The sequence below is a fragment of the Crinia signifera genome, chromosome 8 (assembly GCF_055691185.1).
Source record: "Crinia signifera chromosome 8, ASM5569118v1, whole genome shotgun sequence".
NCBI lineage: Eukaryota > Metazoa > Chordata > Amphibia > Anura > Myobatrachidae > Crinia > Crinia signifera.
In genome coordinates this window covers 164,214,143-164,230,248 of record NC_139224.1, presented here as the reverse complement: position 1 = coordinate 164,230,248, position 16,106 = coordinate 164,214,143, and the positions used below count along the sequence as shown (strand labels likewise).

The 16,106-nt window shown below is 47.9% G+C and overlaps 1 protein-coding gene across 7 annotated transcripts in view; it reads right to left on the bottom strand.

Annotated features, from left to right (window-relative positions):
* FGGY (FGGY carbohydrate kinase domain containing) overlaps positions 1-16,106 on the bottom strand; it is a 208,090-nt gene that overhangs the window by 52,105 nt on the left and 139,879 nt on the right. For all 7 annotated transcript variants that reach the window (XM_083157627.1, XM_083157622.1, XM_083157620.1 and 4 more), the window contains one exon: positions 15,856-15,959. In XM_083157627.1, the coding sequence (XP_083013753.1) occupies positions 15,856-15,959 (104 nt within the window). The remainder of the gene's footprint in view (positions 1-15,855; positions 15,960-16,106) is intronic.

Genomic DNA, 16,106 nt, shown 5'->3' with positions numbered 1-16,106 from the left:
TCCGCTGACCTATTCCAGTTACGATATCTGAGTCATTTCTGGGCCTAACGGATCAATCTGAGGCCCGAGCGAGAAACCTTAATAAAGGTCTTGTTTCAGGCAGTTACTGCTCAATGTAAGCGTATCAATTAGCCAGGATTCCAGGAGGAGTCTCAGAAGCTATTTGTCGGCAGAGGGGGAGTAATCTCATGGCTGATCATTATCTGTCGCATCCAGTTACAGCGCGTTCCACGCTAATAACCAGATTAACTTCCCCTAATGTGCTTTGATATAAAAATGTTCACTGCCTTTCTGTGCATAATAGACGGCAGAGATTACACACGGGCCTGGGGAATATCCAATTATATCCAATTAGACAGCAACGCTGTGACTCAGTACCCCTTTCTGCTCGATCGCCATAAAAAAGAGGGTGTCGTGGGTCAAGGAGGGGCTAATGTACATTAGGTCGACACCTGAAATAGGTAGACAGGTTCGAATGGTCGACACAAGCATTAGGTCAACAAGGGGGAGGTCGACAGTCAACATGAGTTTTTCAGGGGGGGTTTTAGCCGACATGTGCCGACAGGCGGTATTTCATACCCTGCCATACTCTAGGGCGTGGTGGAAGAATATTACAGTGTGTCGAGCGCAGCAAGGGGACGCGGTACACTTAGACCAGGCATGTCCAAACTGTGGCCATCCAGCTGTTGTGAAACTACACATCCCAGCATGCCTTGCCATAGTTTTAGCATTTCCTAATAGCAAAACTGTGGCAAGGCATGATGGGATGGTGTCCACGTTGACTATGTTGACATTCTAGAGAAACAAACGTGAAAAACTCATGTCGACCTTTTTGAGTGTCGACCTTGTCCAAAACAGAGAGCGACAACCCAGCAAGGAAAGAGGAACTGAACGGATTTTGAAAGTGGCTAGAATGACCACTGTATATGAACACAACTAGGGGGCTTATTCAGAGCTGATCGCTGCTGTGCAAGTTTGCAAGGTGGAAGATTTCTGAACGACTGCATGCGGATTATATGACGCATGCACAAGCCCAAACAGCGTCAAATCCAGCATCTAATCTGATGGCTAGCCGTTCGCGAGTTGATTGACAGGAAGACGGCATTCGTGGGTGTCACTCATTTTCTGGGCGTGTCAGGAAAGATGCGGCCCCAGGGGGAGGGGCTGTGCATGGGATTTCCAGCCTGCAGGCCGCCCCAGCTCTGGGTAAACTCAGCACCCCCCTGGCCTCATTGACTCTCACCATCCCTTATTGACTCCCCCTCCCCCCCCCCACACTGGCCCTCCCTACAGGATGACGGCGCCGCAAATGGCTGCCTAGGAACTGTGCACTCAGCCATATGTAACCCTGTGTCTCCCGTGTGATAACTGTACTGTCTCTGCTCATACTGTTACCTACCTGGCTACCTGACGGATCAGTGGCGCCCTGATGACTGCCTAGGCGCTGTGCAGCTCGGTGGGTATGTGTTCTCTATGTGATAACTACACTGTCCCTGCTTATATTGTTACCTACCTGGTCGCTACAATGACCAGTGGCACCATGGATTGCTGCCTTGGCGCTGTGCAGCTTGGCGGGTATGTGTTCCCTGTGTGATACTGTACTGTCCCTGCTTATATTGTTACCTACCTGGTTGCTGCAACGACCAGTGGTGCTGCTGATGGCTGCCTAGGCGCTGTGCAGCCTGGCGGGTATACTGTATGTTCTCTGTGTGATAACTGTACTGTCCCTGCTTATATTGTTACCTACCTGCTACAACGACTAGTGGCGCCGCTGATGGCTGCCTAGGCGCTGTGCAGTTCGGCGGGCATGTGTTCCCCGCATGTAATGTCTTAATGTAATGTATGTAATGTCTCCCCCCCCCTTCAACCCTGCTTGATGCTGCACTGTAATCCACAAAAAATTCCTAGTGTGCGCAAGCACACATAGCCAATAAAGTTGATTCTGTTCTGTATATACATAGGCATTCGCATCTCTGTGTCTGGAGAGCTTGGATTAAAAATGACCAAGATGCTGGACAAATATCCCACAAGTGTCCGCTGTTGCAGCTACAACGAGGAGGTTTATATCGGATGAACATCAATAAATTCTTCCTAGCCAGACGTTCATCGTCTGCAAAGCTACTCTGCCAGTCACTTCATAGGTTACCTGTATCCTACCGTACTCAATACAAAATTATTTTACTTACACACAAAGCCATAAACCAAACTACACCAACATACATATCTTCTCTTATCTCAAAATATCATCTAACACGACCTCTACGCTCCTCCCAATATCTGCGTCTCTCATCCACACTCATTACTCGCTCCCATTCCCAACTGCCGGACTTTCTTCGGGCTGCACCCACTCTGTGGAATGCCCTCCCAAGCACAATAAGACTCTCCTCCAGTCTCCAAACCTATAAGCGTTCCCTAAAAACTCATCTCTTCAGGCAAGCTTATCAAATTCCAGAACCAGTCACAGAACCTTGCATTCTGGTGGAATCTATGCAATAAAGAATACAGGGGGAGATTCTCTAAGCTAAAAATACGGTAAGAACCCCGTTATCGGGTTTTTACCGCATTTTGGGATGCTGTAAGCATCCCCCGCCGGGTTACCGCAGCGGGGGACATCGCCAGAAAAATCTGGCGAAGCCCTATAGAAGCCTATGGGCTTCTACCGCAACCCTCCGCCACCCCGCACCGACCCACCGCCTCCCCGCACGGACCCCCACCGCCCCGCATCGCCACCCCCCCTCTTGCCTGTGTCAGGGCAGCACAGAGCTGTGCTGCCGGGACCTGTCACCTCCTCCTCCCTGCATTGATCCTCTTCCGGGTGCAGGGAGGAGGAGAGCCCGGCGCAGCAGCAGCGCCGGGTAAGTGAGGGAGGGGAGAGCCGCCGGGTCCCCATGGGACCCGTTGACTATCGCAAAGGACAGCTCTTAACGCAAGAGCTGTCCTTTGCCATAATTATCGCATATGTTAGTGCATATGCGAATATTATGAATGCGAAGTGTGGCGATAGGGGGCGTAGCTGGGGTGCGGATGTTAGAGCATCCCCCCACAGCATCTATCCTTAAATCAATGCCTATTTCCCTATAGATTGTAAGCTTGCGAGCAGGGCCCTCATACATTTTGACTGTCTGTAAATACCCTGTTTGTTGTATCACTGTCTCCTTTGTAAAGCGCAATGGAATATGCTGCGCTATATAAGAAACTGTTAATAAATAATAAATAAATAAATTCATTGTCCAAAACTATCTACTCACATTTCGCTGCGTAATGTGTAATGCTGCTTTCACACCGCAAAACCTGCTCAGACCAGGTATTTAACACGGGTCAGAACAAGTTTAACCCCTTTCACACCGCATGTAAATACCTGGTCTAAAGCAGGTTTGCGGTGTAAAAGCAACAGTGTGAAAAGCGGTAAAGCCCCCCCCCCCCTCCAATGCTCGAGTCAGTCCGACACAGGCAGCAGCAGCAGCGCAGGGTGTGCTGATGTTGAGAGGGACGGCAGCGGTCCAGCTGATGGAGAGCGGGCAGGGGGGCGCATGGTAAGGTGATTGGGGGCATCACCTCACCATACGCCCCATGCCCGCTCTCCATCATTTGCACCACTGGCTGCTCTCCGTCCATCTCATCATCAGCACACCCTGCGCTGCGGCTGCTGCCTGTGTCGGACTGTCTCAGCGCCGTCTCTCCCACCCCCACAGAGGGCGAGGAGGCAGCGGGACATCCACGTCATGCTCCCGCTGCCCACACTCCGCTGCTGAACGCCTGCTGCTCCGGAACCGGTGAGTCCAGGCAGACAGCCGCCTGCACCCCAACCCGAGCCACCCGTCCCCGCTCACCTCCTCGGTGCAGGACTGCGCCGTCAGCAGTAGCAGCAGCCCCCGCTCTCGCCGGGGCAGGACACACTGTGCTCCGGCGGACACTTGCAGGGACCCCCTGCCCCCAGCGCGACCATTCCCTTCCCTGTGATGGGGGGTAGAATACCGTTTCAGACCCGTTCTAGACACCAAATAAACAGGTCTGAAACGGGTAGGACCCTCCATATTTACCGTTTCCAAAAACCGTTTTTTTTTTTTAAACGGTAAAATCACTCAGCACCTTTCAGACCGCACACATTACCGTTTTGAAACTGTAAAAAAACGGCAATATAATGGTTAATATGTGCGGTCTGAAAGGGGCATAAATGTATTGTCCCAGCCAGGCCTTGGCGCCAGAATTGCAGGTTTTCCATGGCAGCGCCTAAAATTTTGAACTCACGTCATGGGATATCTGACTATTATTACCCGTCCGTCCCATGAAGACATGAACGCACCAGATAACCATCACATTAGCAAACATGCGTCTTCGTTAGTCTCATTCATGTAATTGTGCGGTTGTTTTCATTGAGTTTATTTACTTGTTTTGTTTAACGTGCGTGCAGATAGTTTTCATGTGGTAACTGGATCTTCCCTGCTGATCTGCAGTTAATGACCCTGTTCTTAGGATGGCACGAGCAGGGGACAGAGTGTCACGCCAAGGGGCAGGAAGCACTTGATATATACATGTTGCTTTGGCTGACAGCGAGACTGAAAAGATCGCGTTTCTGGAACACTGTGAGCCAGCTTGTCTTTCCTGCCCTGTCTACACCCGCAGATGAATGCGGGGGGCACACACAACTATACCCAGGACTCAAGTTACGCAGTTGGCGGCAGCCCCTATGGTGTTTCCCTGTCAAAACTTGGACACTGAGCTGCTGTCCCACAAACAGGTTGGCATGTGCTCCAAATCCAAGATAAAATAAAGGAGAAAAAATAAAACACTTTGGGCCAGATTCTCTAACGGCGGGATGTACTAAAGGGAAAATGCAGTAAAAAGGGGGGTTTTACTGCATTTTCCTATGTACCAATACCCATCTGCCCCGTCTTCGCCTGGCAGGGTATCGCCACCCTCTGGGTGGCGATACCCTATAGAAGCCTATGGGCTTCTATCGCCGCCCGCCGTCCGCTCTCCCCCCCCCTCCTTTGATCTCCTCCTCCCCCAGCAGGTGTCACAGCTGGGAGGACATCCGGCTGCAGGGTGGAGGAGGAGACGCAGGGTGACACTAGCAGGATGTGACGGAGACCCCCCCAGACCACATCACAGTTATCGCGGGGTCTCCGTCGCCGCAACCCGATGCTAGCCGCATATGTTAGTACATATGCAGTAGCATCGCAGCGGCTGTCAGGCGAAGGGTGGCGATGTATATTAATACATCCCGCCTTGTGTTTCAAAAGTATTAAAATGGAGAGTGATAACCAACCAATCAGCATTTTTCAAACACAGCCTGTGACATGACAGGTAGGAGCTGATTGGCTGGATGTTTATCACTCTCCATTTTATCACTTTTGAAGCTTAGTGCATTTAGCCCTTTAGATGCTTAACCCCTTGAGTGGTATGCCGGGAAATTTTCAGGGCTCAGCTGCGCTGCCGCAGCGGGCTGTCCTGGGAAATTTTCAGGCATACTACTAATATACAATAGGTGTGCACCACTGGCGGGGTGTGGACACCTCTAGAGCCCAACCCCCGTCACAACTATGCAGTCACCCCCATCACCTTTGCTCTGGCGATCGTTACGCCGGAGCTCCCCTGACCCGCCTGCCAGCCAGCCGTCACTCATTTTACAGTGACGCCGGCGGCAGGCTCGGGTATGGTTGGCGCGGCTCGGGGGGACTCAGGAGCGCTCAGGAACCCGAGTCCTCCAGAGCCACCGCGGTCATCCCCCAGCCTGCCGCCGACGTCACTGCTGAATGTGACAGGCGGCCGGCTAAGGCAGCGGGGACAGCGGCGGCAGGAAAGCTCCGTCGTTAGTACTAACGCCAGAGCAGAGGTGAGGGAGGGGGGCGTGCAACTTCCTGTGGTGGGTTTTGCTGGTGCAGGACAAACCTGCCCTGGTAGTTTTGTTCTGCCCCAGCAAAACCCACCACTCAAGGGGTTAAGGCTGTTAATAAAACTACCATACTGTAGATCTGTAAATGGTTTGCTCTTACAAGTCGCACTAATTGGAGTGAAATAATAAAATTGTGCAGGTCGACATTTTTCATGTGTCGACCTTTTCACTGTCAACCAATAGTGGTCAACCTAACGATCCACATCCAGCCCACACAGCTCTCTCTGTGAAGCAGTTTTTGGCCGAGAATCAGATTGCGGAGCTAGAACACCCTCCATAAACTTCTAGTACCATGTGACTTCTTTTTCAAGTCAAATCTGTGCTTAAGGAAACCAGTTTTGCATCAGTTACTGTGGTAAACAAGAAAATGACAGAGCTTCTAAGACAGATAATGGCTTTGACCAATGGAAAATAAGAATGTGGCGGTGTGTGATTGCAGAAGGGGAGGACATAGAATGGGAACAGAGTTAGAAAGTACTTAATATAATTACAGCGTCAGTCTCGTTAATGGCCACACCTCGTAAGCAGCATTTTCTAGCAGTCTTAGACGCTTTCCGCTGCGAGAAAACAAGCATCGGCGGAATTTTAAGCTTTCGGTTAAAAAATAAATAAATTAAAGTCAGAGCTGTAGGAAAAAGACCCACGGTAACAGCACGTTTCCTCTGCTTAATGTTCCTGAAATTCCCCCTGACAGTTGGCTGTTTTCATATGCCAAAACCACAACAAAGTCCGGCCGAAGCTTTCACACAGCTCCCTTCTTTCCCAGGAGTCTCACAAAGGTGCGTCTGTAGCACCTTAGACTGGGACTCACTGTACCTGCTGGAGTTTACAGCAGCCTAACCACAAACTCAGCCACTGCATTAAGCTCCTTCCCCCCCTCCTCTCTTTATGGTCCCTGGGAAAGGATAACTGCACGGTGATAACCTACTGACTAAAACGATGACTGTGCAGAGCCCAAGGAAACAAATCATTAAATATAGGCCATCTTGGTCTCAGAAAGATCACTTTTAGCATTTAGAGACGATGCCTAAGTCACCTCAGGAAGTTAAAACGCTTAATGTTTGTTTGGCTCATAACAAGATGGTTGATGCACTGGATAACCATGACAACATAAAGTATTAGCATTTTAATTCTGGGGAGGAATCTATTTTTTCTGCACTTTCTATTTCCTGTGGCTACATTGTGGTTTGCAGGTTCCTATTTTACATTCATCGAAGGAGTAGGGAGCGGAGATAGGGACTTTATAGGATTTTTGTGATGCAGGAGGCAGACCACGATTTATGACCCTTTATCCATTATCTAAAAATCCTGAGCGCACTGACGTCCCAAATAGCAAAGCGAGCGATGATCCCTGTGGGGAGATAGGATTTGACGTTGCGTTTATTTATGGCAGAGTAAACAGATGGAATTGGGTCCCATTTTTTAATACTTACCATCCGGAGGCAAAAGCGCTGACGGGATCACCCAAAAAATGGTTGCCATGTGCTTATTGAGCGATGATGAATCACCCCCGAACTGTGTAATAATGCATGGACAACCTGTGGCTCTCCAGGTGTAGTAAAACTACAAGTCCCAGCACACCCTACCAGCTATCACCTTTCTGTGAGCTGAGAAGTGGAATCGGAAACCAGGACAAAGCATGAGTCTCTGTGGGGACCAGGCTTGCTGGAAAGGTGTGGCATCTCTCCAAGCCTTACTGAAATTTACTAAGATGGGAATTCTGTTTGCTATGGCATACCCTCCAACATGGCCCATTCTATTAGAATCAGAATCATCTTTATTGGCCAGGTATACTTGCGTATGCTTGGAATTTTTTGTGGTAACAGTGCAGCATCAATCAGGGAACACAAATGGGGTGGAAAGAGAGGCATAAACATACATCACATACATTTCACATGTATCTAGAAAAGTTCTAATTAGTATTTGGTATGTATGGTTTAGTTGGTGGACAGCTATTGGGAAGAAGCCTTTTGTAGTTCTTGTCATCTTTGCTGGGATGGACCTAAAACGTCTGCCTGACGGAAGGGGTTCAAACAGGTTGTGGCCAGGGTGTAGCTTGTCCGCCAAGATCTTTCCTGCACGCTTATTGACCCTGGCTAGGTATAGTTCTTGGACAGTGGGGAGCTCCGCCCCAATGATCTTTTCTGCCATCCTCACCACTCTTTGCAACCTTCGTCTGTCATTCTCGTTTGCTCCTCCGAACCAGATTGTGATCGAGGAGCAAAGGACAGACTCTACTATGGCAGTGTAGAAGATGAGCAGCAGCTCCTGCGGGATGTTGAATTTCTTGAGTTGCCTCAGGAAGAACAACCGCTGCTGAGCCTTCTTGACAGTTGTAATGATGTTGGAACCCCATTTGAGGTCACAGGAAATCTTTGTTCCCAGGAATTTGAAGGAGTCGACCCTCGACACTACTCTGTCAGATATTATGAGTGGGTGCATGGCATTTGGTTTCCTTCTGAAGTCCACCACCATCTCCACCGTTTTGAGGGGGTTGAGTTCAAGATTGTTTCCGCTACACCATTTAGTTAGCCGATCCACCTCCCGTCTGTATGCCGACATTAGGTACATAATGTTCTGTTTCTGAACTCGCCCTGCCAGTGACAGTTGCAGAGGTCGGGCTGCAGCACAGTCCAAAATTCAAATATGGGAGCCACACCAAACATCACTGTCCTGGACTCACTGGCAGTTGATGTGACTCCCCCTCTTTGAATATTGGACTGTGCTGGAGTCCAACCTCTGCAACTGCCACTGGCAGGGAAGTCCAGGAACAGAGCATTTTGTACCTAATGGAATGGGTGATGTTGGAGGGTATGCTATGGGCAACCAATCACATCCTGTCTGTTATCTTCTAGAGGGTGCTAAATAATAGTAAGTCGATTCTGATTGGTTGTACACATGTGAAATAGATCTCCCATCTTAGTAAATTCCCCCCATTGTGTCTGTCAAGGTTTTGCGATAATGTCAGTGCGTCATTACACACAAAGCTATAATGTGGTTAATATCCGCCATACTGCGTGACTGTACAGAGGGAGCGTACGACGGTTACCCTTCCTGTCCCCCCCAGCCAAGAATGATTCCCATACACTGTACATCATAAACGGGTTACGTCCTCACAAACTCACCAGACTGTATTTTGGCTGAAAACTCCAATCTTTAGTCCAAACCAAATACGTTCACTCTTAACTCCTGCCACCCAGCTTCCCCCGTTCCATTCATTCTGCTAATTAATTAATGCCAACATTTAGTAGGAAACATATGAGCTGGTCTGGCAGCTATATACACACCATACAGAAATATCAGCCTGCAGAATCTAGTACTGAAACCGCGGAGTACAGTAACACATAATGCAGAACAGGGCCAGCGGGTTCCCATGCTGAGATTAGGGGTTATTCATATCGGCTGCTCCTTGCAGTGTGGTTTGTACATTTTCTTCAGAGTGGAAAATGTGTATATATAATTACATACCCTCCAACATGACCCATTACATTAGGTACAAGATGCTCTGTTCCTGGACTACCCTGCCAGTGGCAGATACAGAGGTTGGACTCCAGCAAAGTCCAAAATTCAAAGGGGGGGGTCACATCAACTGCCAGTGATGTTTGAGGTGGCAGTAGGTACGGCTCCCCTTTTTAAATATTGGACTGTGCTGCAGGCTCACATCTGCAACTGCCGCTGGTAAGGAAGTCCAGGAACAGAGCATTTTGTACCTAATGGAATGGGCCATGTTGGAGGGTATGTAATTACTGGGACCCACTGGAAATTCTATGATATACAACTGAGCTGGTATTATATGCTGGACAACATAGTTCTCTATAGAATATGCTGGACAGACCAAAGCCTGATCATATGCCACTGGGTCGGATGTAACAATTGGAGCTGTACAATATACAGAACAATTGGTAGGTATAATATTCAGGGGAAGAGGGATAATACTAGAGCCGAGGCCAATCGTCCCGATGTAGGGGCCAAATTCCATCCGTCATTACAAAACACAACCCCACACAATATATTACCTGATTGGCCAAGCAGCATGGCCAACCAGAAGATAATACATGGGACCTGTGGGAGAATGATGGCATTTGTAAGAGTAGAAGGTTCCATTGTAGCGGGTTGAAGAGAGGCTTCATGGGGGAACTGAGTGCCCTCATGCTTATACAACCACACAGCCCTTCTCTGGTGTACAGACATGTGCTGATTGTACACCCACTTCCAGCATCCCCACTCCGAAGCCTGATTTACTACCTAATCCATAACACTAATGAAGGGGTTCATGCATTGTAAGCACAATGCCACGCAAGAAGATTCGGTACTCTTTACCTAGAAGGGCGCCCACGATTTTGATAGTGGGCATCGTTAGTAAAAAATCTCGGCCATCGCGGGCATGCGCATGCACTAAAAAATCGCATGCGATGCGACCGACGCGATGCCCGCGATTTCCCATAGGGAACAATGTTAAATGTCCCAATTGACCCGATTTTCCTGTTCAATGTCTCAATTGACCTGATTTTTCCATAGGAAACAATGTTAAATGGCCCAGAGAGGCCAAATAGGCACCCTGAAGTGTGAAATGGCCCCCACAATTGTTAACGCCACCCCACGATCAACGTGAACCCGAAGCGTGGCGAGCGCAGCGAGCCCGCGAAGGGGCGGCGGTACGCGTCCTACGACCTTTTCATACCCCCACTATCCACGTCGGCGTGGAGTTGAGAATAGAAAGTGTGGCGAGCCACCGAGCCCGAAGCGTGGCGAGCGCAGCGAGCCCCGCGAGGGGGCGCGGACAGCTGTGAAGCCCGCAAGGGGACGCGTATACCTGTGAAGGTGTCCGCGTCCCCTCGCCACGCTTCGGGCTCGGTGGCTCGCTGTGCTCGCCACACTTTCTATTCTCAACTCCACGCCGAAGTGGATAGTGGGGGTATGAAAAGGTCGTAGGACGCGTACCACCGCCCCTCGCGGGCTCGCTGCACTCGCCACGCTTGGGGTTGACGTTGATCGTGGGGTGGCGTTAACAATTGTGGGGGCCATTTCACACTTCAGGGTGCCTATTTGGCCTCTGTGGGCCATTTAACATTGTTTCCTATGGAAAAATCAGGTCAATTGAGACATTGAACAGGAAAATCGGGTCAATTGGGACATTTAACATTGTTCCCTATGGGAAATCGCGATGGGCGCCCTTCTAGGTAAAGAGTACCGAAGATTCTCTCCTCCGGCTCTGGACTGACTCTGCATTCTGACTCCTCCCCAAACTCGCTACCTCAACTGTCTCCTCCGGGCTTCCATTCTGGTCTGGCTTTGCATCCTGACTCCTCCCCAAGTCCCTCTCTCAACTCTTTCTTCCAGGCTCCTGTTCAGGGGTTTTCCATGGATTAAAAGAAAAAAAGAGAGAAAAGCAGCGCTTATAATGTCAAATACAAATAATAAATTTAATTTAGAAACATGATAAAATACACAGTTTTAAAAAACACATTAATTGATTAAATGAAAATATGATTGGACCCAATGGAGAATAATCACCAGTTCGTGGAGAGTGGTAAGTGGTAAGTCCTGCTCTGATCTTGATATGGATGAAAATTGAAATGGAGTCCGTATTAGCCAGTAGATGGTATCCTGTAGATGTTAGATGGACTCAACCGATGGCACAGTTGGAATTAGCCGAATCGGGAGTCCTCACTACTGCGAGTGACAGGTTTCCATGTGATGATGGCAAGAGACTTCAGGGGGTGTAGCAATGGTAATCAGATGAATCAGCAGGCGAAAACTGGTCCTTCAATGGATATTGATATCTCCTTTGGGGCAAATGGATTGGGTCCAATGGGCAAGTACCAACGCGTTTCGCAGTGTACTCACTGCTTTGTCACCTTGACAAAGCAGTGAGTACACTGCGAAACGCGTTGGTGCTTGCCCATTGGACCCAATCCATTTGCCCCAAAGGAGATATCAATATCCATTGAAGGACCAGTTTTCGCCTGCTGATTCATCTGATCACCATTGCTACACCCCCTGAAGTCTCTTGCCATCATCACATGGAAACCTGTCACTCGCAGTAGTGAGGACTCCCGATTCGGCTAATTCCAACTGTGCCATCGGTTGAGTCCATCTAACATCTACAGGATACCATCTACTGGCTAATACGGACTCCATTTCAATTTTCATCCATATCAAGATCAGAGCAGGACTTACCACTTACCACTCTCCACGAACTGGTGATTATTCTCCATTGGGTCAATCATATTTTCATTTAATCAATTAATGTGTTTTTTAAAACTGTGTATTTTATCATGTTTCTAAATTAAATTTATTATTTTTATTTGACATTATAAGCGCTGCTTTTCTCTCTTTTTTTCTTTTATTCTCTATCTATTTGGGAACTGACTACTCCCTTGAAGCAGCAGCTTGTTAGACAAGACATACTCTGGTTAAGCGCTCTATACTAACTTCGGTTAGTTTTTTTCTTGTTTTCCATGGATTAGCCACAAATATTAAGTACCCCCCTTATGTACCACTGAGGATTCACATGATTCTTCCTGCTCTGCCGCCAACTGCATCCCCCCATGTATCAATATGGAGCAGCATCACAGTGGGTCCCTGAGATACCGCTATTTTGAGTTGGCGGGAGCCAATTTTAGCATTGACCCACTCCAAGGGGTCGGCGGGGGTCAGCGCTAACCATGCAGACCCCATGGCACCCGGATAAGCAGAACACAGAGAGAGACTCCATTCAGATCTCCTGTCTTTGCCTCTGCATTGTCATGCATTCATGATAAAGGATTGCATATTGCAATACGATCCTGGGCCGTAAATGCCACCCAGATCGCATTGCGTATCCAATCATATATTAAATGGGCCCCTTAGTGTTAAGAACAAACCAGATGAGGTCAATATGATGCTAACTGGTGGACCCCTTTTTTTGCCCAAAAAGTATGCCAAGCACCTTGATTTGCTCTATGTTAGATTGCAGAGTCCCTTCTGATGATTCTGATTACCAGTGCTTGGTAGAGACATGATTTGCAGTAAACGTCATAATCCCAGTAAGCTGCCATGTTTTCGGGAAGCCAGACGCTGGAAAACGCCCATACTGCTGTAACAGAGCTCCATTGACAAGGCGCAATCACCGTATAGATCCAGCTGTCTAGAGAGGGAGCTCGCTGCAAAATCAGACACGGAACTTAATATGCAATTTCTCCCTGAGTGCCGGCACCTATAGGTTCAGTTACAGACTATTAATGCACCACGGTTTACCCTGCACAAATAGTCTATGGATCTGAGCGGGTTTCCTCAGTGCTTCACGTGGCGTAGTGCAAATCTCAGTCAGACAGCCCCGATGCACGTATTACCAGCAATTACAATTAGCAAGGCATTAGAAGCTGTCATGCTTATGTGACTTTCAGTCATGTCTAGAATCTTACTCCGCAACAAGTGTTCTTCTTTACTCTTCCGAATGTAAAGACGACACAAATCAGGACTGGGAGAGGGGGGGGGGGACGTCTACTGATCACTGCGCTGAATGCAAACACAGTCTGGACGGTCGTCTGAGAACGTCCAACCCTCTGCCAAAATATTGTTATTAGAGTGTTAACAAACGAGTAACGTTAATAAGGTGATAATCTACAGAATTATAGAATGGTGATAATGTAATCTACTGCTGTAATGGAGGACGGGGTTTTTTAAGCCAGTGCACAGTTTCATGCCCATATATAAAGGCGTCCTGGGATTTTAACCAAAAAACAAAAATCATACTGAAGTTTCCTTCCTTGAATATTCAGCTTAATCTAAAAAGGCGAAGAAGTTTGCTTGCTGCACATTGCAATATTCCTGGGAATGTCTGTCACACCAGGGATCAATACCAAAACCCCTTCATAAGTGCGATAAAACGCACCAATATTTACACAATTGCTCCTGGCAAATATGTTGCTCTCTGTAGGAGTTCACACCTTGTCATAGGCTGATGGGTAAACTTGGTAGATCTATCCCATACACCGCTATGGACCAACCAGGGGCATAAGTGCCAACATGAATATTAATGCAGGTAAAATGTGTGGATTAAAAACACAGGTCCGATGCGTTTCTTGCTTTGCACTAGGGCCACAGAGGCTTATCCAGCCTATATCAAGGTCTTAACTTTCTGCCAGTTGGGTACCAGGCTATGCTTTTAGTGATAACTTCTGTACGATCTTCGTGCACTTTTGCGAAACGCGCACGGTTATGCACTTTACATCACATGACAAAATAAAGACAGCTCTTTGTCCACTCGCTCGCATTAGTAAATAAGCTGTAAAGGAGGTTACGGAGTCTTGTCTAAAGAGATAAATAGTTGAAACAAATGAAGGTGGTGGCTGTAAACTTTTAGCAGGTGATACCTCTATTTTTCACCCACGCGTTTCTTCTGCGGCAGCGGAAAGCCAGATGATTCAGCATTTCCAAGAACCATACAAAGAGCTAGATAGAACAGCGCACAAAGAAACATTTTGGGTCTTCCTTTTATGCCTTTAAAAAAAAAAAAAAACAGGACGGTTTCTCTTTATGAAGCAGTGAAACGCGTGGGTAGGATGAGCAAGTGGAGAAGTTGCCCATGGCAACCAATCAGCTGCTGGTTGCCACTGGATCACTTCTCCAATGGCTTACCCCCCCATCCTACCATTTATAGCAGACATGTAAACACTCATCATTTTAACTTCTGAAAAGTAAAAGTGTTTTGATAAAAACACTATAGAAATGACGCACTCCAGCATCTCAACCGCACAGTTCCAGGTTCAAAGTCACTGATTGGATCAATAAATAAGCAGCTCAGAAACCAACAGCATGCTCCCTCTTTATACATATCTATCATACGTCCGGCTGCTCGGGGTGGACGCATGACGTCGGCAACCATCCCAATTTCGCGAAAATACAAGCAGCCGCCGAGTGTCTCCTGCGTGGGGGCTGCAAGTGCCGGGCAGAAGAGGATTTTCTTCTGTACGGATGGTAGGGTACACATCCATTCGCAGCCCTGCACATGGGTTTGTACGGCGCTGGGGCGGACGTTCGGCAGGGCGATGTTAACCTGCTTGCTGGACTCTGAACATATGCAGCCCAGCGAGCAGTTCTGAATCGAGCCCATAGATTCCATGGGGTAAATTTGGTTCTAAAAGTGAAAAGTGGGGCTGTTGACCCTAGCAACCAATCAGAGTCTAGCTATAATTTCTCTAGCGCTTCATAGAAATTGATAGACAGAGAGGGGTATGCTGCCAGTGGAAATAGCGCCACTCGCCTATTCAATGAATAGGCTGTCAGATCCGACTTTCTGTTTTGTCGGACACGGCTGTGGATTGTTGTTTTCACAAACGGTTTCCGACAATCCACAGCCATTTCCGACAGTCGGAATATTGAATACCAACTGTCGGAATATTGAATACCAACTGTCGGAATATTGAATACCAACTGTCGGAATATTGAATACCAACTGTCGGAATATTGAATACCAACTGTCGAGTTACAGTCGGAAAGGGTTGAAAACATCCGTGAATCCAACTGTCGGAAATGTCCCAACAGTCGGATTCAGGATTGAATACCTCCCTAGAATCTGATTGGTTGCTAAGGGCAACATCCCCACTTTTCACTTTTAGCAGTTTTATTAAATTTTCCCATATATCCATGCTGTTGCAACAAAGAGTTACTATAGTAACAGGTACTTTTTAAGACACAACTAACAATGTTCTGGGCTTCCCTGTCGCCCTGTATGTCCTCGATTGACCAGATATTTATAGAGACAATAAATACAAAAACGCTAAATCAAAATACAGAACTTCATGGGCCGTTTGCTGTAAGACCTCATCCAGCGCAGCCGCTGTGTTAATCTTCCATGCACACAAATACCACATTTCATAAAGGCCAGGATACGGCTGTGAGGAAGGTGAGCTGAGGACGTACAGAGACTGCAGAGTACACTGACAGCTAGGAGTTCCGATCTGACAGATACTGACCGCCATATGACAGGAGGAGGTTCCGCAGATCAGGGCCAGGCGTGACGTGATTGGCTGGTCTTCACACGGGAGATTGCAACCGGTCACATCTGCGCCAATCACTCCTTAAGTTAAAACAAAAAAGCAATGGAGACAGATTAAGCTACAAAGTACAGATTGCTCAGCAGATTCCCTATAGACAGTACTAATGTGGGGGAGAGGTATCAAACCTTGAAGAGATATGGACCCTTATTCAGATCTGATCCCAGTAC